The 25,640-nt window shown below is 39.7% G+C and overlaps 1 protein-coding gene across 3 annotated transcripts in view; it reads right to left on the bottom strand.

The window, feature by feature from the left end:
• CTNNA1 (catenin alpha 1) overlaps positions 1 to 25,244 on the bottom strand; it is a 153,814-nt gene extending 128,570 nt beyond the window's left edge. Inside the window, exons 1-4 of one of the 3 annotated variants that reach the window (XM_008056431.2) lie at positions 25,195 to 25,244; positions 14,689 to 14,730; positions 14,385 to 14,491; positions 12,637 to 12,832 (exon numbers count right to left, since the gene is read on the bottom strand). In XM_008056431.2, coding sequence (XP_008054622.2) covers positions 12,637 to 12,832; positions 14,385 to 14,491; positions 14,689 to 14,730; positions 25,195 to 25,234 — 385 coding nt within the window. In that variant the 5' untranslated portion in view covers positions 25,235 to 25,244. Of the gene's footprint in view, positions 1 to 12,636; positions 12,833 to 14,384; positions 14,492 to 14,688; positions 14,731 to 25,194 lie in introns of those variants that run through there. The other 2 variants (XM_021711542.1, XM_021711541.1) reach the window with 2 other exon arrangements.
• Positions 25,245 to 25,640: the final 396 nt, after the last annotated feature.

Genomic DNA, 25,640 nt, shown 5'->3' on the forward strand with positions numbered 1-25,640 from the left:
CAGCAGGTCGAGGCTGCGGTGGCCGGGAGCGGTCACTGCACTCCAGTCTGGGTGACAGTGAGACTCCAACTCAAAAAAAAAAAAAAATTTTTTTTTAAAGCAAATAAAACTCTGGACATAATATTAAAGAGAAGCCTTTAGTTTGCTGGTACAAAATAATGCTCTTAAATGCCATTACCCTATATAGGGTATTATTCAGCCACAAAAATTACGTTATAGGAGAATACTTCTTAATGATACTGAAAGGTACTCAGAACCATTAAACTGAAAAGGGTTTAGACAAAAACATTAACCATAATTTCACCTCTGAGTTGCAAAATTATAGGTGATTTTAATGTTTTTCTTTTTGCTCTTACTATCAAAGCACACATTCACTGCAGAAAATTAACTTTTGGGGTTTTTTTGTTTTTGTTTTTTGAGTTGGAGTCTCACTCCATCGCCCAGGCTGAAGTGCAATGGCAAGCTCACAGCCACCCCAGCATCGACCTGCTGGGGTCCGGCAATCCTTCCGTCTCAGCCTTCCAAGTAGCCGGAACCGCAGGCATGCACTACAATGCCTGGTTAATTGTTGATTTATTGTAGAGATGAGGTCTCACCAAGTTGCCTAGACTGGCCTCGAACCCTCAGGTTCAGGCAATCCACTTGCCTTGGACTCCCAAAGTGCTGGGATTACAGGCTGAGCCACCAAGCCTGGTCAACTTTTATTTTTATAATGTTTTCAATTCTACCCAAGCAGTAGCCAAAGGAAGAAAAAAAAAAGAACAAGCAGCCAACATGGCAGGGAAGCTTGTGATAAAACTGCCCTCTACTTCACAGTTGAGCATCTATTTACTATTATTTTACAAAGTAAAAAGCAATCACCATGGATTTGAATGGATACCTAAAACTTCCATATCTTGGGATTCTTAATTCTTGAAAGTTATTCTTTTATGCTTTAGCTCCACTTTATAACAAATTGTCTTAAATAAATCTAATTAAGAGATCTTGTCAAAAAGTGATAAAACTATTTTCATCTCTTGGTTATCATTCCACCAACTCTCATTTTACAAAATAATAAAATGACAGTACCAAAATGCCTAAAAAGTATTTGCTAACTTCAAGATAATACACATTTCCTACCTCATTCCATCCAGCCCCCCTCCCCCATTTTGATTCATTTTCTATGATCTGGTAATAAAATAAGACATTTCCCAGATTTGTCAATGAAGACAAACTGGTAATATAGTTGCAAATAATAAAAGACTTCATAACACAGCACTTATGGGAAGGAACCAAATGGTGGCATATATCTGGTATTACCCAAATGCCATGTGACTTAAGGATGAACCTGAATAAAAACACTTCAATCCTCTCGGCCTTGTCTCTGCCATTCATCAATGGTGGATATTTGACGAAAATCAGACTCCTAGATGATTCTCCCATAATTACAAATAAACTGACAGTTATCCAAAGGGTCACTGACAGATACCTTAAGATAACTCTCTGGGATGTTGCTGTGTTTTTCTTTTAAACCGCAAAACCGTTTATCTTCTGAAAGTCAATCCAGAAAATAAACATTTAAAATTAAGTTATTTAAATACTATAAGTCCATCTGAATCAGAGCCTGAAAAAAATCTCTCAACTTACCCCCTTTCTCATGCCCTGAGGATAAGCAAAGCAGCTTTGAAATTTCTACTTTTTCCAGTTGACAGATAGAATGGATTTAAGTTAAAATAAAGTACCACACATATTCATGTTCTCATTTTCCTTACTAATTCAAGTGTGCCCTGCTGCTATTCAGAAACACTCCAAAGAGAGGCACTTACTTCCTGATTACACATTCAAATAAATGCATAACATGCATTTCAACTTGGATTCACTTTCTTAAGAAATTAACTAGTAGAAACCATGTTACTGCAACATCATGGTGGAAGTCATGCCAAAGCCAAAATTTTAATACCTAAAATAACTTCCTCAGCTATACTGTACAGATATATTAAGGCAGTAATATCACCTACTGTAACTTAAAAGTATGACTATACTGATTATTATTTATTTTTGTGAGATTAACAGGATAAGACTTTTTAAAAAGTAAGCATTTCAAAATGACAGGAAACATTAGAATTTAATAACTTCACTTTGTTTCCTCGCTTCCCAGTTGGCTACACCCGCACCCAAGTCTCTGCAAAGCAACATATGCTCACATAAGGGTAGTGATCCAGAAGCAGACAGCATCCTTGACACATCCCAAGTCAAAGAAAATACAGCCTCCACCCTAAAGACTTATAGTTTAAGTCAAACAGACAACTTAAGACATCAAACTCCCAGATGACAACCAGTTAATGATTGTTCAGAATTTTTATTTTGCTTTTCCTGCTCGTGTTAAATGAGGAGCAAGAGTAAATGGATTAAATGGTGACTGAAGGGATGGGGTCAATAACAAACAATTTTTAAATTAATTACAGTCCTCAGGAATATATAAAGGATAGGAATTGAAGTGAGAACACTTCTAGCAACAGACCAAGCCATAATGGGATCACACAAAAAGAGAAAGCCACAAAAACAAGAGGAGAAAGTACCAAGATGACAAGGGAAAAATGAAGGATAACAAATGGAAAACCAGAACTCAAAGCAAGAATATGAGAAAAATCATCTGATTTCTTATTAGGTTTAATAAAGAAAGTTATTATACTAATCTGAAAACCTAATTAGCTTATTCTTTTCAAAATGTTAAATGTTTCCCTGCTATTGCTCTTCCAGAGCATCATTAACACCTTTTGAAACCCATACTCAACATTCCAAAGTAGGAATACTTGTCATTTTTCTCCTGTGAAAAGCTAAAGAGCCCATATGTAAGATCAAGTTCATGAGCTCAACCTGATTAAAACCACACTAAACAGATCAGACAAATTAAAATGCAATCTCTCTCACACACCCACATAATCCTCTTCAAAGCTATATTTTAAGTCTTCACATTATGAACCCAGCAAACCCAGACTCCACTCCGCCACCTGTCTACCTCTCAAACCCTACTGGCAACAGTCACTGACAGTTGCTTTGTACTGATCACATCTACCTTTTAACATCCATCTTCCAGGCTGCTTATATTAGATGTGGTTATATAAGTCTGAAGCTGTCAACATCTGCATTGGACAGACCAATTTTCACCTCCTTCAAACTGACTCTAGTCAATTGCCCTGGAGAAAATTATGCCTCAAGAGCCTGACAGCTTGTGCTCAATATCCTTTTGTCAGGGATGAAATACATCACTATTTTTCTTAAAATTGCTTGCCAAAATTCAAAATGAAACAATACACACACATGCTCACGTGTATGTATATTTTTTCTCCCTATATATAAATCATTCAAGCTTACCAAGGAAGATAGCATCTATGTCCTCAGTCACACTACACAATTACTGAGATAAATAAAATAATATTTCTTAATTAACATCAATTAAGAACCCTCACTGCCCTTCCTTTTTTTATGACAATGCCCCAAGAAACCATTGGTTTTATATGACTGGGTAAATCTGTGCTTTCAAGATTTATTAAAAGCTGAGAAAGCAACTATGCTATTATAGTATGCTCACAAATATACTGTAGATACTAAGATTACCCAGATGCTAGCAAACTCACAAGTTTTAACCCTACTGTGTTAGTAGCCAATAAATATCGCTTTCTTGTTCTGAAACTAACAAGACATTTTTTACATAACATATATTCAAGTAATGACTAAGATTTAATATTGGATAATACTGGTTGCCTTCAACAAACGGAAATCTTATTTCTACTTAAGGACAATGCACTTGCACTATCATCAAAGTTTGCGTGAAATGAAATAATGGCCCAAAAAACCAGAACTTGAACACAAATATTCCAAAGAAATCTGAAGACAAAACTACCTAAACATAAATAGACATGAAAGGAGAAAAAACTACAAGCCAAACATTAAGATATCTGCCTTATATTTCTCAGACAAGGATATTTAGTAAAATAACTCACTCTATCTTCACCTTCCAGTCACCTAGGGAAAAAGAGGTGTATGGTGGTTAGCACTGCTAAATTTTGTTCAATACTAGAAGTGAGTCACTAGCATTAGCTACAATCCTTGCTCTGTTCTGCAGAACTCAATCACCTTTTCCAGAACTACCATCATCTTGTCCCACCATCAAAACCAAAATTACAGACACAATCATGTCTCGATTTCCTACTCCAAGGTAATTCTACCTCTGCTATGCCAACAGATTAGTAAAGAGAAATCTAAAAGATCACCATCTAGGCCCCATATCTTTATTTTTGAAAGACTGGTAGACTTCCCATCAAAAAGAAAAATAACAGTGCTTCAACAGATCAACAGACAAAGGAGCACTAATGTTTACAGATACCTATCACTGTCCCGGGAACTCTCAAAAGCACCATGTTTCAAATATATTAATAAACAAAAAATAAAGTTCAACACCCATTATAATCAAGTCATGCAAAACATTTTGGAAGCATTCTATACCTATAAAAAAACAAACAAACCTGGTGCTCTTAGTAGCATACACTGCCTCAACACTACCCTAAATGACTCAAGTCACAGGAAAATAAATTCTTACAATTTTTCTCATACCAAGTCCCTAATTTTACTTATTGAAAATATCCATTATTTGCATAAGCCACGCTGGCAGTTAAAGAGCATGACAAATGGCCAAGTCTCCCATTCAACCATATGTTTCCGCATCCCTTCCTTAACAGCTTCATTTCACCCCCATGACTATGGTGGTCTCCAGACTCTAGGTCCTGCCTCTGGGGTCTCTTCCAATTCCTTTAACTCTTCCAGCACACTGCTGAGAGACTAATCTCCCCTAAAAACATCACTTTTCCTCATATTCTGTTTGCCCAGATGGCAGAACTTAAAACAGGAAGGAAATTAAAGACATATTTCAGTTTCAGGGGGAAAAAAAGCTTTAAAAATAAACACAAACCAATACTGGAAAGAAACGCTTCCTGAGGTAGTGAGTCCTGCGTCACTTGATATGTTCAAGCATATGGGAACCTGAACCATCTAAGCTATGAGACCTGTCCCAACCATAGAATTCTCTGATTCTACATCATGTCCCTAATAGTCTGCCCTTTACTTCAACTGGCATTCCAAACCTAGATTTTGGCAGTGCTGAACATGACTAGCACTCCCTTACAGTCAGGACCCTCACTGTCCATCTTGCAGAGTCTTTTTTTACTAGGATGACTTTTTTTCCTTCCCTTCTTTCACCTTTCCAGATCCAGTACAAGCCCCAACACCTTTAGTAAGCTTTTCCAATCCCATGCTTACCCTTCTATTTCTCTGCCACTCATACTATTAGCTACTTTTCACATTCATGTGTCCTAATTATAAGCTCTAGGAAAAATCAGGAAAAATAACCCCGTGTGCTAGAAGAGAGTCTTTATCAGGAACCACACTATTAACCAGTTCCTTCCTCACTCTGGTTTCTCTCACAGAAGCTTCTTCCCAGGAAATCTACTGTTGCCCATTACACCAATCATCTAGTCAGCCCCTTTACTGAGCAAAATATCATCAGAAACAGTGCAGGAGTACATAAAGGTGTTCTGTAGCTTCTTGGAGTTGTCTCTCCCTTCATGCACCCAGAAATGAAGCTACTGAAGCAGCAGCAAGACTCTGATTCCGGCCTGTGAGACCCAATTGTAAACTGTGACTAATGGATTACAAAACCCTGTTCTAGTAAAAGCTATCCTTCATCACTCCACTTCCAATTTAACATCAATGGTCTAATGTCTCTCCTTTTTCAAAAAAGTTTCATTTAGGCCTTCTCCTCTCAGGCTTCATGTTCCCTATCCAGCTAAGAGCCTTCTTTTTCAGGTCAGAGCCTTATTCAAGGATTCATAAAATACATTTAGATACAAAAGGCATGCTTACTCTTTTTTTTGTGTGTTGGAGCCTCATTCTGTCACTCAGTTGGAGAGCAGTGGCACACTCAAGACCACTGGCAGCCTCGACCTGCTGGGCTCTGGCGATCCTTCCGCCTCAGCCTTCCAAGTAGCCGGAATTACAGGTGCGCACTACCACACCTGGCTGATTTTTTGATTTATTATAGAGATGAGGTCTCGCCTGCCCAGGTGGGTCTTGAACCCACGGGCTCAGGCAATCCACTCACCTCAGCCTCCCAAAGGCGCAGGATTACAGGCTGAGCCACCGAGCCCGGCTAGGGCATGCTTACTCTTGATGTGCTGTTAAAATATGTGTATGGGAAGTGACTGCTAATGGGTATGAGGTCTCTTTTTGGAGGCGATGAAAATGTTCTGGAATTAGATCATGGTGATAGTTACACAACTCTGTGAATACCCTAAAAACCACTGAATTATATACTTAAAAGTGGCGAATTTTATGGTATGTGGATTATATCTCAATTTTTTTTAAAAATGATAAGAGTCTCCACCCTACTCATGCATTTACATTTTACATTTGAGAAAATAGCTTTTTCTAACACTGTACTCTTTGAAGAATAGTCAATTATCTTACTTAAACATTTAAGTGCCTATCATGGTAACAGACCAACTACCATGTTAGGTACCATAAAGAAAGGTCACTAAACCAGCACAGAATCTGCCCTACTGGAGCTTGGAGATGAAAACCAACCAATTTATATTACCACTATGGCAAGTGCTAGGGGAAAAAAAAGTATAGGCTGGGGGCAGTGGCTCAGCCTGTAATCCCAACATTTTGGGAGGCCAAGGTGAGAAGATTGCCTGAGTCCGGGGGTTCAACACCAGCCTGGGCAACTTGGTGAGAGTTCGTCTCTACAATAAATCACAAAAACCTAGCTGGGGCCGGGCTCGGTGGTTCAGCTTGTAATCCCGTGCTTTGGGAGGCCGAGGTAAGTGAATTGCCTGAGCCCGTGGGTTCGGGACCCGCCTGGGCAACTTGGTGAGACCTCATCTCTACAATAAATCAAAAAATTAGCCGGGCATGGTAGCGCATGCCTGTAGTTCCAGCTACTTGGAAGGTCGAGGCAGAAGGATCGCCGGAGCCCAGCTGGTCGAGGCTGCAGTGGCCAGGAGCGACCACTGCATTCCAGTCTGGGTGACAGAGTGAGACTTCAACTCAAAAAAAAAACCTACTTGGGTACTGTGGAGTGTGTTTACAGTTCCAGCTACTTGGAAGGCTGAGGCAGAAGGATCGCCCAAGCACTCCAGCCTGGGCAACAAAGAGTGAGACTCCAATTCAAAAAACAAACAAACAAAACAAAAGTTTAAAGGTGAGAATAACCTTACCAGGATAGGAGATGTGCGAGGTGGATTGAGTCCCCCCCCAAAAAAAGGGCACATCTAAGAGGTACGTATATGCCTCAGACTATATAAGGTAGCTACTCAACACCTAGTTTAAGCTGATTAGAACAATGAAACTCCTAGATCACTGGGATTTGGATGCCATGCAACTGGTGACTGGCTCCCATCTACTACATCTCACCTGGCCATTTCCTTAGTCTTGAGATCAAATGATCCTGAGTTTTATGTATATGAATTTTTTTATCTCACTTATAACATTACGATAAAGTTTTAGTATACTCACAAATGTTCACATGTATTATTCCTGTAATAAGGAACTAATACAAAAAGAAAGCTAAATTATACAGCAAAAATGATACATATTCAAATTTCTAGTAATTAATTATTATTTCATATAAAGCATGGACATGTAGAAACCCAAAGATAAAGAAGGTCTAATTTTTGGCTCAAAAGTACTGTAATTAAGTACTTCTTTGAAAACAGTAAGTTCATATCTTTAACAGCCTGGGAAAACACTAGATCAGGGTTAGCAAACTATTCTCTAAGTCAAATCTGGCCCAACTCTGTATTTGAAAGTAAGTTTTATTAGAACACAGGCATGCCCATTGGTTTATATATTGTTTGCAGCTGCTTGTCCAACACAACAGTTGAGATTAACAGTTTCAACAGACTTTATGACCAGTAAAATGTAAGATACTTATTACCTGGCTCTTCACAAAAACTGTGTCAACTCTTGTCCTAAAAAAGTAGTCAACACTGATTCAGAACAAAGAAATCTTACAAATCCTTTAATAATTGGGTGTTTCAGTAGATAAACATTTAAAATACCAGTAAAATTTATAAGTTAGGTCAGGGTTGTACATAAATGGTCAAGACCACTGAAGCTATGTCAGGAAAGGTATTTGTAGAAATTTTATTTTGCTGCCTAACAAATTATCCCGCAAGCTGGTAGCTTAAAACAAACATTTCTTATCTCCCAGAGTTTTCTGTGGGTCAAGGGTTTGGGACTGACTGGCACTGCTGTCATCTGAAATTTGACTGGAGTTGAAGGATCTGCTTCTAAGGTGGTTCACTCACATGCTTAACAAATATGTGCTGGTCATACACAGTGGCTGACACTGGTAATCCCAGCACTTTGGGAAGCCAAGGCAGGAAGACTGCTTGATACTAGGAGTTTGAGACCAGCCTAGGAAATAGAGCGAGACCTCATCTCTAAGAAAAAAAACCAGAAACCAGAAACTTAGCCAGGCATAGTGGGACGTGCCTGTACTCCCAGCTACTCAGAAGACTGAGATAGAAGGATCACCTGAGCCCAGAAGGTTGAGGCTGTGGTGAGCTGTGATCATACCACTGCATTCCAGCCTGGGAGGCAGAGTGAGACCCCAATTCAAAAAACAAACAAAAAAATAGGTGCTGATTGTGGGTGGGAGACTTCAGTTCATCTCCATAAGACCTCCTGAGTGTCCTCAAGTCAGCTTCCTCCAAGGAGAATAATTCATGAGAAAAAGTCAGGTGGGTATTACCCCCTTTTCATAACTTCGCCTTCAGAGTAGATAGTATCACTACTACCACATTCTATTTAGTAATTTTTTTTTTTTTTGAGTTGGAGTCTCACTCTGTTGCCCAGACTGGAGTGCAGTGGCTGCTCCCGGCCACCGCAGCCTCGACCCGCTGGGCTCCGGCGATCCTTCCGCCTCAGCCTTCCAAGTAGCTGGAACTACAGGCACGCACTACCACGCCCAGCTCATTTTGATTTATTATAGAAGTGAGTCACCAAGTCCAACCCACGCTAGACTTCCAAGAGTTAGGCTCCATATTTTTAAGGGAGGGGTGTCAAAAAAATCTGCACACATGTTAACACCACAGCAGGATTTCAAATGATGAGCAAACAGCTTCAACAACATAAACAAGTGTCAGTTGAAAAGCCATGCTTAATCATTTTATAATACGTATTTTGTTCTATTTATGGAAAAGAAATATCATCATTTGCTAAGATTCTCCAAAGAAAAAAGTAAGCTGAGAGAAAAAAGAAGGCATTTCAGTGTTTCTTATCTGATGCATTAACGATAATGGGAAGCAGTTATATTTTGGTTTTGGCTCTTATTTTTTCCAGAGAAAAAGCAAATTATAGCTAAACAGATCATGGTCATAAATAAGTCCTTGTGATTCAAACAACATAAAAGATTTTCACAGATATAAACGATAATAACAAAAATAACAAGAAAAATTCAGATATTCATTCAAAATTGTGGGGTTTTTTGGGAGGAGGGGATACATATTAAACCACGATTGCTATAGATATGCATCCAAAAAATGTCTGAAATAAACAAAGAGTAAAATAAAAAATTATCTATAATGATTAAATGTATTTTAAAACTAGCCAGGCTCGGTGGCTCAGCCTGTAATCCCGCGCCTTTGGGAGGCTGAGGTGAGTGGATTGCCTGAGCCCGCAGGTTCGAGACCCGCCTTGGCAGCGAGACCTCATCTCTACAATAAATCAAAAATCAGCCGGGCGTAGTAGCGCATGCCTGTAATTCCAGCTACTTGGAAGGCTGAGGCGGAAGGATCGCAGGAGCCCAACAGGTAGAGGCTGCGGTGGCCGGGAGCGGCCACTGCACTCCAGTCTGGGCGACAGAGTGAGACTCCAACTCAAAAAAAAAATAAAAATAAAAAAAAAAATGCCAGTCAATACACCCAGTGAATACTTAGCTAAACTCATCTGTCAATATAATTTGTGAGTTTTGTTATAGAAGGGAAGAAGGGCTGGGAGCAGAACTTTCCCACAGAAGGCAATGAAGTAATAACCATCCTGATTTCTTGAACAGGACGCTCAAAATTGTCCTGAACTGAACCATTAAACTGTTTTAAAATAAATTAAATCAAAGCCTACTATACTTGGTTGAATAGGGTCCCCGAGATAAATTCACGTCCACCTGGAACCTGTGAATGTGACTGTACTTGGAAAGAGGGTCTTTGAAGATGATACCAAGTTAAGATTAAGTCATGACTCATTTCCATATAATGACTAATGTCCATATAAGAAGAAATTTGGACACATAAACACACACAGAGAATAGTATATGACAACAAAGGCAGTAAAAAAAGATAAGGTTATACTTGATCAGGGTAGGTCCTAATTCAATGACTAATATCCTCACAAGAAGAGGGAAATCTGGAGAAACAGACATACAGAGAGAATAGCATGTGACAACAAAAGCCAGTAAAGCACTTGTACATACATAGTAGGGGCTCAATTTGAGTGATATGTCTATATGCCAAGGAATGTAAAGGACTGCTAGCAATCACCAAGAAGGATAGAGGCAGCCTGGCTCGGTGGCTCAGCCTGTAATCCCACGCTTTGGGAGACCAAGGTGAATGAATTGCCTGAGCCTGCGGGTTCGAGACCCGCCTGGGCAACTTGGCGAGACCTCATCTCTACAATAAATAAAAAATTAGCCGGGCGTGGTAGCACGCGCCTGTAGTTTCAGATACTCGGAAGGCTGAGGCGGAAGGATTGTCTGAGCCTAGCAGGTAGAGGCTGCGGTGGCCAGGAGCGGCCACTGCACTCCAGTCTGAGCGACGGAGTGAGACTACAACACACACACACAAAAAAGGATAGAGGAATGCACAGATTATTCCGAAGTCCCAAGAAAAAATGAGGCCTGCCAACACCTCGATTTCAGATTTCTGGCCTCTAGAACTATGAGAAAATAAATTTCTGTTACCCTAAACCATCAAGTTTGCAATAATTTACACTATAGCAACCCTAGGAAACTAATAAATCCACTTAGCTAATACTATGAAATTTTAATAATTTCATCATTTGCAGTATTAGAAATATTTTTTTCAGCCTGAAAAATTGAAAAAATACTTACTGTTGAGGGCTATTTTTTCACAAACTGGGAACAGTAATCAGAATTGTCAATCTCCATCAATGGCAATGACCATTTTTGGGCACTGCCATAAGGATGAATTTGACATAAGACTCCACTGGACTATATGCACTTTGCTGTCAGTCATCAGAGATCCCACAAGGTTCTTCCAAAGGCCAGTAAAGCACTTGTACATAATAGGGGCTCAATTCATCTCAGCAGATGTCCAGCGACCTACAAAACCTACAACTTTGTTGAAATCCTCCTGCTGGAACAGAAGTCTAACAAAACTAGTTTTCAAGAAGTTTATCTTCCAATTTTTTTTGAGCCTCATTCTGTCACTCAGGCTGGAGTGCAGTGGCATGCTCACAGCCACCGCAGGTACAGCCTGCTGGGCTCAGGCAATCCTTCCAAGTAACTAGAACCAAAGGAGCACGACCATAACCAGTTAATTTTTTAAGTTATTGTATAGACAAGGTCTCACCAAGTTGCCCAGGCTGGTCTCAAACCCCTAGACTCAGGTAATCCTCTCACCTCTACCTCCCAAAATGCTATAATTACAAGTGTAAGCCACCGCACCCAGCAAGAAGTTTATCTTCCAGATTTAAAGACTTCCTTTCACATTTGTAACATAATAATGATGACAAATTTTCTAACATTAATTACTGTAATCTGTGGATCAGTTTTACTTTCTATCAATTGTGTATTTCTCAAAACATGACTCCTATAAGCACAGATTTATTTATCTCAAACTCAGACCAGTACAAACATGAATGGCTAATTTAACATACCAGTTTGACACAATAGGACAATTTCTAGGGTATTTTCAGAGTAGCTAGATATTTTTCCATTTTGTCACACCATATCTATAGCATGAACTAAAAAGAGCTATCACACAGGATGAAAGTAAACTTCTGTCCCATTTATTTCCCATCAAACTGTGTTACGGCCAGGCACAGTGTCTCAAGTCTGTAATTCCAGCACTTTGGGAGGCCAAGGCGAAAGGACTGCCTGAGCCCACGGATTTGAGAATAGCCTGGGCAACTTGGCAAGATCTCATCTCTACAATAAACTAAAAAATTAACCCAAGCCATGGTAGCACGCACCTGTAGTTTGAGCTACTCAGAAGGCTGATGCAGAAGGATCGCCTGAGCCCAGCAGGTCGATGCTGGGGTGGCCAAGAGCATGCCACTACACTCCAGCCTGGGGCGACAGAGTGAGACGCCAACTCAAAAAAAACCAAAAACCGTGTCACAACATTCTAAGACTTTACTATTACTTGAAACATCCAAGAGTAGTAGATTCTGATCCTCCAGATGTTCCTTTATAAGCATCTCTCCTGATTAAAATATGTATCTCCAATAACTGACTAGTATAAGTTACTGCGCAACTAGCAAGCATGAGAATGAGAGAATACTGACCGCAAAGACTCCTTCAAAGACTGATTTCCTAAAAAGGTCTGCCTCTTTTTATATAAAAAGCAATTATTGACCTACCTTGTTTTCGAACATCTTCTACAGCAGCCACAAGCTCCTCCTTGAGAAACTGACTCTCCTTTGCAATTTTATCCCCCTTCTCCAAGAAATTTTCAGTTGCTTGTTCAACAGATGCAGCCAAAACATGAGCTTTCTTAGAACGACCTCTCTTCTTATTAGAGGGCCCTTTACTATTGGTGTTTACCAGGGTTGTAACCTAAAAGGTTCATTTATAAAAATTAAACTGCAGTCACTTAAAATGACAATGACAGAAAAATATCTTTAAAGGTAACAAGAAAAAGTTATTCATAAGGAAATGAAATATCACATTTATTTAACTATTTATTTATTTTTTGAGTGGGGGTCTCATTCCATCACCCAGGTTGGAGTAAAGTGGCATAAACATAAGTCACTACAGCCTCGAACTCCTGGGCTCAGGTGATCCTTTCACCTCAGACTCCTAGGTAGCTGGGACTATAGGTGTGCACCACCACACCCAGCTAATTGTTTGAAATACCACATTTATGAGATTCCACTAAGCATTAATAAATATACAGTTCTTCATATTTGAGATATACAGTGATAATACTACATTTAGTTTCCAAAATAAGCTTTCTCAATGTATAAGAAATGTAAACATATTTTAATTTCCCAAATACACAAATTTTTAGCTTGATTTTAAAAATTTTAAAATGGGCCAGGTATAGTGGCTCAAGCCTGTAATCCCAGCACTTTGGAAGGCTGAGGCAAGAGGATTGCCTGAGTCCAGGGGTTCTAGATCAGCCTAGGCAACTTGGTGAGACCTCATTTCAATAATTTATCAAAAAATTAGCCAGGCATGGTAGCACACACCTATAGTTCCAGCTACTTGGAAGGCTGAGGTGGAAAGACTGCCTGACCCCAGCAGGTCGAGGCTGCAGTGGCCATGAGCATGTCACTGCACTTCTGCCTGAATGACAGAGTAAGACTCCAACTCTGAAAAAAAGTTAACTTCCTTCTGAAGTCTTCTCACAGTTTACTCACAAATCTCAGCAATAAATTAGTAAAAGTCCTTAATAAAGAAAGGAATGATTTCCCAAAGAAACCTACAATGATGATGTTTTATTTCATAGAACATTACCCCATTTTCATCATTAATCTGTAGGTCAAAGATAATTAAGATTTGTTATAGTATGAATTTGCCAAACAAAAGACTCATATTCTTTCTCTCTCTCTCTCTCTCTCTCTCTCTCACACACACACAACACACACACATAAACTATGGCTAGTCGCGAACAATCAATGAAATGTCACAACATTATGATACTTGTATTTGTAACAAAGTATACCAAACCTAAACTCTAAAAGTGAATTACTTCCTAATTAATCCTACACAACAATAAAAGGTGTGTCAAGCAGAGTGAAAAACCTTAACAATCAAGGTTCCATATCCCATCTTTTTTGGGTTTCCTCTCTATAGAAGGGTGAAGTATCTGCAAAACGTGAACATTTGCAAAGTTGCACTATATACCATGACCTCCAGTAATTAGCAGAAAGACTGAAGAAGAAGAAAAAAAAAGACTGAAGAAAATGACAGCCACAGCATACTCAAATGTTAAATCCATACATTAATATTTAATTACTAGTGCAGTCAAACCACCTAAGTACTATCAACCTAAACTCAACCACTTGAATTAAGGCTTTGAAATCACCCTGTTCCTACACATTTGTTACCCAGGCCTCTTGCTATAAAACTATGTTACAATTATGATTTACTTTCAGATTCTTACCTGTGTAACAAGAGGTTCCAACAGTCTTTCAACTGCCAGAGTCCTAATCTCTAGGCTTTTAGGGTCCCACTTGAAGTTTATGTTGCCTGTGTGGACAGCAGTCATTTCTAAAAGAAATAAAGAGTCAAGATTAGGCAAACATCAAACACAAACATGAAATATATAACAGGCAAGGGTGCGGTGGCTCATGCCTATAATCCCAGCACTTTGGGAGCCTATGGGTTAGAGACCAGCCTGGGCAACCTGGTGAGATCTCATCTCTACAATAAATCAAGAAAAATAAGCCAGGTATGATGGCGCATGCCTGTAGTTCCAGTTACTTGGAAGGCTGAGGTGGAAGAATCACCTGAACCCAGCAGGTCAAGGCTGTGATGGCTGTAAGTATGCCACTGTACTCCAGCCTGGGCAACACAGTGAGACTCCAACTCAAAAAAAAAAGAAATATATAACAAATCTTCTACTTAGGGACTTTGACATCAGGAGAACTACATTTACTACAGATGGGCCTGATAATTCTTACAGCCTCTAATATTTAACAATCCCGAGTTTATGAAGAGCAGAAGTACTACAAGACTGTGTTCCCAAACACATTGAACTTTTTCCCTTTGGGCTTCTCTGGCACCAAGACATTTCTATTTCTAGACCTTCCACTACAACTTTAGAAGAAAGATGAAAAGCTAAAGTGAACAAAGGCTACTTTAGAAGATTCTGATTTTCCTTACTCCTCATCTTTACTACAGTATTATCTAAAAGGTATGCCTCACTTCATTTTTTGATGGATTCTTAGAGAACATCTTGTCTTATTCTATTAAAACATAATGCTTAAGTCAGCTGCCCTCTGCACCTACAGCTATTATCACTCATAGCCAAAAGAAATTTCAAGTCACACTTAGTCAAATATCACTGTATCAGTGTCAAGGAAAACTTCCATTTGACAGAGCCTTTAAGATCAGCAGAAAAAAATGAAATAACAAGTAGTGTTTGCTTCTAAAAGTAGTGCCTTCAATAAAAAAAAAAAAAAAAAAAGACAGAAAAGGCATGAAGTTGAGGTAATACTAATATAAACTTTCTAGACAACTATAGGTACAAATGTAAAAGCCTTTAAAAAGTGCTTTTTTTTGAGTTGGAATCTCACTCAGTCACCCTGGAGTGCAGTGGCACACTCCCAGCCACCGCAGCCTTGACCTGCTGGGCTCCGGCATCCTTCCACCTCAGCCTTCCAAGTAGCTGAAACTACAGGCGCACGCTACCACACCCAGCTAATTTTTTGATTTATTGTAGTGATGAGGTTTCGCCAAGGTGCCCGAGTGGGTCTCGAACCCGTAGGGTCAGGCAGTTTACTTGCCTCAGTCTCCCAAAGTGCTGGGATTACAGGCTGAGTCACCGAGCCTGGCCAAAAGTGCATTTGTAAGACCCAGAAATTCTACTACTAGAATGCTATTCTAGAGGAAAAGTTAAGGTACATGCAAAAAGTTGGATACAGTTATGTTTATAACAGAACTACACAGAATCATTAAAAATTGTAAATTACCTAAATTTCAAACTAAAGTTCACCAAATACAAATTACATAACAACCACACAATGGGTACTGTGCTCCTCTTAAAAAACAATATTGTAGCCGGGCTTGGTGGCTCAGCCTGTAATCCTGCACCTTTGGGAGGCTGAGGTGAGTGGATTGCCTGAGCCCGCGGGTTCAAGACTCGCCTGGGCAGCAAGACCTCATCTCTACAAAAAATCAGAAAATCAGCCAGGCGTGGTAGCGCATGCCTGTAATTCCGGCTACTGGGAAGGCTGAGGCTTACAGAAGGATCGCCGGAGCCCAGCAGGTCGAGGCTGCAGTGGCCGGGAGCGGCCACAGCACTCCAGTCTGGGCGACAGAGTGAGACTCCAACTCAAAAAAATAAAAAATAAAAAATACTGTCAAGATTCTTAATAAACAAAATAACGTTGTGAGTGCCCAGGTCTTCGTTTCTATTAAATACCACTCCCCATTCAAAGGAACCAGGGAGGGCAGGTACAGTGGCTCATGTTTATAATCCCAGCATTTTGTCAGGCCAAAGCGGAAGGATCACTTAAGTCCAAGAGTTCAAGAACAGCCTAGGCAACACAGTGAGACCATGTCACTACAAAAAAAAAGAAAAAAAAATCAAAAAATTAGCCAGATGTGGTGGTGAGCACCTTGTAGTCCCAGCTACTTGGGAGGCTGAAGCAGGAGGATTGCCTGAGTCCAAGAGGTTGAGCCCTGATCATGCCACTGCACTCGATCCTGGGTAAAAGACTAAAACCCTGACTCAATAAATAAATAAATGGATGGATGGATGAATAAAACCATTAGGTGAAAACCATTAATAAATATATTTTCTTTAATCCAATATATCAAAAATATTATAATTTCAATATATAATCAATATTTTATAGGCGCCAGAAATATTTTGCAAAAAATACTAAGTGCTCAAAATATGGTATATATTTTACACTTATGGCACATCTCAGTTCAGAAAAGTCACATTCAAGTGCTCAGTAGCCCCATGTGACTAGTGACTACTGTATTGGACAGTACAGACATAGACCCTTTTTGGGAATGTTTTTTTAAATTCATAAGATACAACTCAAAGGATTACAGAAGAAACGTGTATAGGAACACAGTTATAAAAATATTTTACAAGCCGGGCTCGGTGGCTCAGCCTGTAATCCCGCGCCTTTGGGAGACTGAGGTGAGTGGATTGCCTGAGCCTGCGGGTTCGAGACCCGCCTGGGCAGCGAGACCTCATCTCTACAATAAATCAAAAAATCAGCCGGGCATGGTGCGCATGCCTGTAATTCTGGCTACTTGGAAGGCTGAGGTGGAAGGATAGCCGGAGCCCAGCAGGTCGAGGCTGCGGTGGCCGGGAGCAGCCACTGCACTCCAGTCTGGGCGACAGAGTGAGACTCCAACTCCAAAAAAAAAAAAAAATTTTTACAAACAATAAATATGTGATACAGTAATATAGGTGCTTCTTTTTTAACACATTAAATAAGATCTAGTAAGAGGTCAGATAACTACTTTGAAGTAATAATGAACACTCACATTTTTTCCAGGATAGCATATAACCATTATTGCAGATATGAAAAGCACTGAGATTTCTATTGGTGAGAAAGTTGCCAGGCGCAGTGGCTCAAGCCTGTAATCCTAGTACTTCGGGAGGCTGAGGCAAGAGGTTTGCGCCCAGGGGTTCGAGACCAGTCTGGGCAACTTGGCGAGACCTCATCTCTACAGTAAATCAAAAAATTAGCTGGGCATAGTAGCACGCACCTGTAGTTCCAGTTACTTGGAAGGCTGAGGCAGCAGATTAAGGCTGCCGTGGCCATGAGCGTGCCACTGCACTCCAGCCGGGGCAACAGAGTGAGACTCCAACTCAATCAATCAATCAATAAAGTAAGTAAGTAGGTTATAGGTACAGCTGAAATTTGTAGTTTGTTATCTACATTAATAGCAGAAGGAAATGCTAAATTCCCATTAGAGGACGGCTAAAACAAAGACAAAATTTTTTCAATCCAAATTCACTGACTCCAGGTTAAGAAACACTAACACAGACTAAATTTCAACTTTATAGGAAGTACAAAGGATACAGAAGCATGTTAAGCAACACCATGGGAAAGCAGAAAAATCCAGAATGTGGAGCATTCTATAAGACAACATAGCCTTAATCTTCAAAAATTCACTATATATGTAAGAAGGGAGTGGGAAGCCTATTCCAGACTAAAAGACTCAAGAGATATAAGAACCTAATGCAATAAATATATCTTTCTTGGGTCTTGATTTAAAACAAACAACTCTAAGATATTTATAACAAAACTCGTAAATTTTAAATACTAATATTAGATTATTACTGTCCAATTTTAAGTGTGACAGTGAAATTGTGGCTATGTAGTAAAATAACTTTATTTTTAAGAGATGCATGCTAAAATATTTAGCAGTAAAATGTCAAGATGTCTGCAACTTGTTTGTTTTATGAGTCAAGGTCTCTGTCACCCAGGATGGAACACAGTGGAACAATCACACCTCACACAGCCTCAAACTGAACGATCCTTCTGCATCAGCCTCCCTAGTTGTTAGTTGGGACCACAGGTGTGTGCCACCACATCCAGCTAATTTTTTGTTTTTTTTGTAGAGACAAGGTCTTGCTGTGTTGCCTACACTGGCCTTGAACTGTGGGCCAATTTCTACAACTTTCAAATAATTCAGAAAAAGTAAAAATGCATACATAGAGAGAAATCAAGGAATTATGAATGACCAGTTACGGTGGCTCACGCCTATAATCCCAGAACTTCGGAAGGCAAAGGCAAGGGCATTGCTTGAGCCTAGGAGTTCAAAACCAGTCTGGGCAACATAGCAAAACCTCACTCAATTCTATATAACAAAAATTTTAACAATTTGTATAAAGGAATTATGAAAACATACATATAACTTTAATATAAATAAAGGTCATATAGGTGTACCTTCACAGAATGATTCTTTTTAACTTCTTTAACTAAAAATTCTCATTTTAAAAAATGGGGGAAATGTTGCAGATGTTTATGGAAAAATGTTCAAAACACATACTGGAAAAGAGAATTCAAAACCATCTAAAGTGGGTAACCCTCTGGCTGCTGCCCTGATAAATTCTGAATTACTTTCCAAAAAAAATAATCTAAAGTATGATAAAAAAGTATTTGGGTGTATACACCAAAATATTAATAATGATGTTATCTCTAAGGATTAGGAATAATCCATTATAGGTGGTTTTAACATTCTTCTTTTTGCTCAACTAGATATTCTGATATTATAAAATTACACAAGATATTCAGAAAAGGTTGTTTTTTCGTTTTGCTTTGTTTTTTGTTTTGGTTGGAGTCTCGCTCTGTCACCTGGGCTAGAGTGCAGTGGCACACTCACTGCCACTGCAGCCTCAACCTGCTGGACTCAGGCGATCCTTCCAGCTCAGCATTCCAAGTAGCTAGAACTACAGGCATGCGCCACCATGCCCAGCTGATTTTTCTTGATTTATTGCAGAGATGAGGTCTCGCCAAGTTGCCCAGGCTAGTCTTGAACTCATGGACTCAGGCAATCCTCTCACCTCGGCCTCCCAAAGTGCCCAGTCAGTTATTTTGTAATTAATAAAAGTAGGATCCTTATTTTGCAAAATATAAGGAAAACAGAATCAAAAGGGTAATAGCAGGCATGGTAGCACGAGCCTGTAGTCCCAGTTATTCAGGAGGCAGAGGCCCAGGAGCTTGAGACCAGCCTGGGCAACATACCAAGACCCCATCTCTTTTAACTTTTTTAAAGGCATGCTTGATCATCTTAACTACTTTAAATTTGATTCCTCATTTATAAAATAAGACTACCAGGCAAACCCTTTGGGTCCCCTCCCACCGTGGGAGCTTTTCTGTCCTCTCAATAAATCCTGTTTTCTCACAAAAATAAAATAAAATAAGACTACCAACCACTACCTTCTTCAGAGAGCATCTGTGGTTATTAAATTGGATAAAACAGATTATGAATCACTGAGTAAGGCATGAATCTATGCTAATATGAATAACGGTAAAGTTCTTCCAAACAATAGAGACTAACTGATAAATGCAGAAAAAGCAGTGTATTTAGAAAAATCACCATTTAAGAACCACAGTAATAATAATTGCTCAGGAAAGAATCAAAGAATGCTAACCAAGTAGATAAAATTTACTGAGGAACAAATATATACATAGTATCACAGTAGCTCCCAACAGACTACTTATTTATGACAAAGGGGGAAAATAGTAACTCTACAGTCCAGGAACCTGGCAGACACAGCCTTAACTATGAGATCAAAATTAACTTCCCCAATAAGGGTACAAAATGACATCAAGTACCTCCTGATATGATGCACTGAGGATACTGCATCCATTCTGTGGTATTTCCTCCCAAAATTATATAGCCTTGATCTTATCAGATGAAACATCAGACTAATTCAGTGAGGGATATTCTACAAAATAACTGGCTTTAAAAATGTCAAAGCCAGGAAACACAAGGACAGATTGAGAAAAACTTCCAGATTAAAGGAGGCTAAAGAGACTTGAATACAGTGATTCTGAAATGAAACTGTGTTGGGAAAAATTTGAGACAATTGATAAAATTTGATTATGAATTCTGAATTAAATTATATTAAACTGCACTGTATTAAATTAAATTGTACTAATGTTAAATTTCCAAATTTTCTTCATTATACTGTGGATATCCAAGCATTGAAACATATAGAATCTACCGAGCACAGTGACTCAACCCTGTAATCCCAGTACTTTGAGAGGGCAAGATGAGAGGACTGCCTGAGCCCAGGGAAACGAGACCAGCCTGGGCAACTTGGTGAGACCCTGTCTCTACAATAAATCAAAAAATTAGCTGGACTAATTCCAGCTACTTGGAAGGCTGAGGTGGAAGGATCGCCTGAGCCTAGCAGGTGGAGGCTGCAGTGGTCAACGAGCATGCCACTGCACTCCAGCCTGGGTGACAAGAGTAGGAATGAGGGGAGGGGGATAGGCTGTGAATTTGCCTAATCTGGTAACACAGAATGCCAGTTTCCTAGCAATGTGCTTCATTGTAGGTGGGCAAATTTGCTCTCTTCACTCACATGTCAGGCCTACACTTTGGTTTTTAAAGGTTATTTGTCCACTAAACTGATCAACCAAGTCAATAAACCTTAGGAGACGAAATGCTCTAGGTTGTTAAATGACTGACAACAGCTCAAGCAAATGTCATTAAATGTCACAGATATTTCAGAAAAAATTATTTGCCCCATGGACACTGTGTATCCTAGCATTCCAGAGATACTGCATTAACACAAATAAAACAGAACCTTTCAGAACTGTAGAGGGAATGAACCAAGAAGGAACTTAAGTGAAGCTAGCTACAAGTGGACGTGTAAGTACAAGTGGTCACATTTGTGTTTACTAAACAAGTACAACATAAAACAATTCACTTTCCCAAAAATATAAACTCTTCCGTTTTTCTTGAAATAAAAAACTTTCTTGGTCTTTTGTTTTCCTAATGTGGGGTACAAAATAATCTCACTTACCTGTCAACTATAAAAGAAGTAGAATATAACCACAATAATGAACTGCAAATGATACCTGTAGGGACACACACTCCATATACTCAGTGACAACATGAGCATACCCTGGATACAGCCCCAAAAAGGAGCCTGGGGAAGAATCCTGGGAGTGGCCAACCCAGGATGTCCTCTTCTCATGCTCCACACCTGGGCATGCAGGTCATACTGAGGCTAGGGGAGAAGTATTCTCCATACCAGCTGACCACATCTTGCAGCTAAGCATAGTGAGTTTTCTCAAACATCCCTCCTGGAGGCAGCCGTCCTCCCCTCCTCCCAGTTAGTTCAGACCAGATCAAGTCAGTTGGATCAAGGTCCAGAACCTTTGGTTACCTTTAGTTCAGTCTTAGTTCGTTGTAATACTAAAAACTCCACCCCTCAGGAGAAATCATAGCCATTTTGTGCACATGTGACATATAAAGAAGGATGTTATCACACCACACCTGCACACTAGAAACCCTACCCTTCTTACACTTGACCCCACATTTAGACCTATGTAAAATGTTATGTGTACCTTTTACAGTCGGGAGTGGCTTTTCCTACCCAGCCCAGCAAGCTGCTCCTGAACCTTCCTTGTACGTAAGTTCCTGAATAAAGCCCAGGTCTACTATCTCTGGGTAATTTCTTTGGCTGCCCTTTTGGAGTCTTTGGGGGTCTGGCATTACAACACATCCGGGTGGGGAGTCGGGACCACTAGGAGCAGCCAGGACTACAAAATCAGAAAGTCTCTGCCTTATTGCCCATCAACTCTAGGCAATCTTTATCACACGAATGGCTGGGGGGGGGGTTGTTCCAGATCAAGGTACTTTTCAAGAGAGGCCAGGGATGCGGAAATCTCCCAACTTTAAATCAATAAATAAATTATAGGGTGGAGCCAAATTCACTTTTGGTAACCCCGATCCTAAAAGGATTTCAAAAAATAAAAGTACAGAACTTAAAATCTAAAGAGAGCATGTTCTATTGGAAAGAACACCGGCTTCTGGTACCACTAACTTATTCTCTGACCTTTGAGCAAGTCACTTCACCTTTCTGCAGTTTCAGTTTTATCACCTATAAAATGAAAGAGGCTGAATTCCATACTCCAAGTACATCTAGTACTGAAATTCTAGTGGTATTTTCATTTATGTTCTCTCTCAACAGCCTTTGAATTATTTTATTAAACTTAAATAATTTTCTCAAGTTTAGCACATGGTATTCAGAGCTGTATTTAAAGTTTAAGGAAGATAACGATGCATATGCCTCTTTATATCCCTGAAGTTGCTGACTAGGTGCTTTATGCAAGGCAGACACAGTATTTGTTGAACTGGATTTATGCAACATGAATTGAAAATATTTACAAGCCTACCAAGAAAAAGCTCCTGCCTTAATCTTAGTCATATCTTCTGGTTCTCTGCAATTAATGGTATTGTTCAGAGTAACTAAACAAATAACTTTTAAACTTTTGGCAGTTTCTAGTTTTCCAATTAACTTACAGAGCACTCCTTCGCAAGATCTATTACACAACCTACTAGAGCTATCCATGCTTAATGAATTACAGCGACCTTAGGTTTTTCCGAGAGGGATCATGCTTAGTGGAATTAAATAAAAGGTTAAACTGGAGTTATTCAGTCTTCATTGCCTTATAAATGGCAATCCTGGCTATAAACAAAAGTTTGCTATAAATTCAGAAAGAGGCAGAAATGCAGTCATTTGACTAGCCATCTTTATGACAGAAAGAAAAATGGAGAAGCGACAAGTAGAAAATAAAAGCATAGTTCCATCAGAACCAAGGAGACTGATAATTGGCAAGCCGCCTCATTTGTCGGAAGAGCTATGTACCTTCTCAAAAGACATTAATGTTCATTTACAACAGAATGGTCACATCATTCTTAAAATGTGATGCTCCAAAGCTTTAGACTATCTTTACCTTGCTACTCAATGCCAATTTTTTTTTAAAAGCAAGGTTAAGTTAATGAAATGTTAGGATGGCTCATTTAAATGCAAATCAGGAAATTTAGAAATTAAAAGTATCCAAAGCAACGTTAACTGTCACAGTGCACAAGATATAGGATTGTAGATTATGCAGTGCTGTCATAGGTATGCCAGGTTGCATCTGCATTAAGCAGAGTTAACAAAGCTGTCAGAACCTCAGCTCTCATATCTCCTGGTAACTGCCAAAAAAATCAAGGTAACACTTATAATTAAGACACTCTGAACACCAAATCCTGCCCTTTTGACTAAATCCCCTCAGTCCCAAAGCCTGTCACCTTCTTTTAAACTGTAAACCAGTTGAGACTGAGGGAAGGAGTAAGAGGTATAAAAATGCAGATGGTTCAAGTAAACAGAAAGCTTTCCCCCAGTCTCTGTTTCAAATCATAATTACAATATTATCTGAAAAAAATTATTAGTTTGGGTCAAACCCGAGAGTCAAAATAAAGTCAGAGTAAAAAGTTTCCCATTTACTGCAGAGTAACAGGATTAAATGAACCATCCATCATTTATGTGTAAGTGATCAATCCCATCATACACATTTTTTTCTCAGGCACCTATATGGCACACAGAAGTTGTCACTCTCACATACCTCATCAACAAGGGTACCTGCATAATGAACATTTGTATACCTAACCCTGAATTGTACCCCACATCTTTAAAATTAAAAATTTAAAAAAAAATAAGTTGTTTCTCTCCTTCCAAGTATACAGACCTATGAGAAAAAGGATTCTGGCTGGGCTTGGTGGCTCAGCCTGTAATTCCAGCGCTTTGGGAAGCCGAGGTGAGTGGATTGCTTGAGCCCGCGGGTTCGAGACCCGCCTAGGCAACTTGTTGAGACCTCATCTCTACAATAAATCAAAAATTAGCCGGGCATGGTAGCGCGCTCCTGTAGTTCCAGCTACTTGGAAGTCTGAGGCGGAAGGATCGCCGGAGCCCAGCAGGTCGAGGCTGCGGTGGCCAGGAGTGGCCACTACACTCCAGTCTGGGCGACAGAGTGAGATTCCAACCCAAAAAAAAAAAAAAAAAAAATTCAGTCAACCATTTAGCCATTCACTCAGAAAATATTTGAATGCCTCCTCTGTACAAACAACAGTGAATAAGAAAAAAAGGACCCTGCCTTCATGAAGCTTACACTGCAGTAAAGGTATAAATAAGTAAACAAGACAAAAGGTAGGCAAGCAGGCTTGGTGGTTCAGCCTGTAATCCCAAGCCTTTGGGAGGTTGAGGTGAGTAGACTGCCTGAGCCCGCGGGTTCGAGACCCGCCTGGGCAACTCGGCGAGACCTCATCTCTACAATAAATCAAAAATTAGTCGGGCATGCACGCCCGAGCCCAGCAGGTCGAGGCTGCGGTGGCCGGGAGTGGCCACTGTACTCTAGTCTGGGTGACAGAGTGAGAGACTCCAACTCAAAAAAAAAAAAAAAAAAGGTAGGCAGAAAATTAGCAGAGTAATAGCAACGGATTTAGGTAGAGTCCTTAGAGGGCCTTTCTGTCTTGAAAGTATTTGAGTTGAAATCTGAAAGTCAAGTAAGAATCAGTCAAGTGAGAAAGCATTCTAGGCAGAGGTAACAGAGATGAGGCAGTATCTTCAAGGACTAAAAGAAAGAGAAGGCCAAAGCAGCTAGAGCAGAGCAGGAAGAAATCAACTGAAGGAAGAAACAAAACCAAAATTAGCTGAGTGCAGTGTCATACAACCTATAGTTCCAGCTACTTGGAGGCTGAGATGGAAAGATTGCTTGAGCCCAGGAGGTTGAGGCTGCAGTGAGTTGTGATCATGCCACTGCACTCCAGCTTGGGGGACAAAGTGAGACCCTGACCAAAAAAAAAATAAAACCACAAGCTCCTGGTGAAGTGACAGTTTGCTGTACCAACCAGATACATATGTTCACTCACTAAGCTTCCATCACATTATGGTTGAGACCATTAACAATGAGAGAGTTTAACAGAAAGCTGCATTAAGTCCTTAGAACAGACAACTAATTATGAATGCACGGGAAGTTCCTGTTTCCCCAAGAGACTGGATAACTCTAGTTTGAAGCAAGAATATGAAACAATCATCTGGACTGGAGGCACACGAGAAAAGAGAGAAATCAGGTAAAAGAGGTTTCTGTTTTAGAACAAAGGTACTAAAAAGGCAGAGAAACTTCACACAGATGAGAAACCCACAGAGAGAAAGCCAGGC

Source organism: Carlito syrichta, unplaced genomic scaffold, assembly GCF_000164805.1.
Source record: "Carlito syrichta isolate Samal-C Ts95f unplaced genomic scaffold, Tarsius_syrichta-2.0.1 Scaffold302355, whole genome shotgun sequence".
NCBI lineage: Eukaryota > Metazoa > Chordata > Mammalia > Primates > Tarsiidae > Carlito > Carlito syrichta.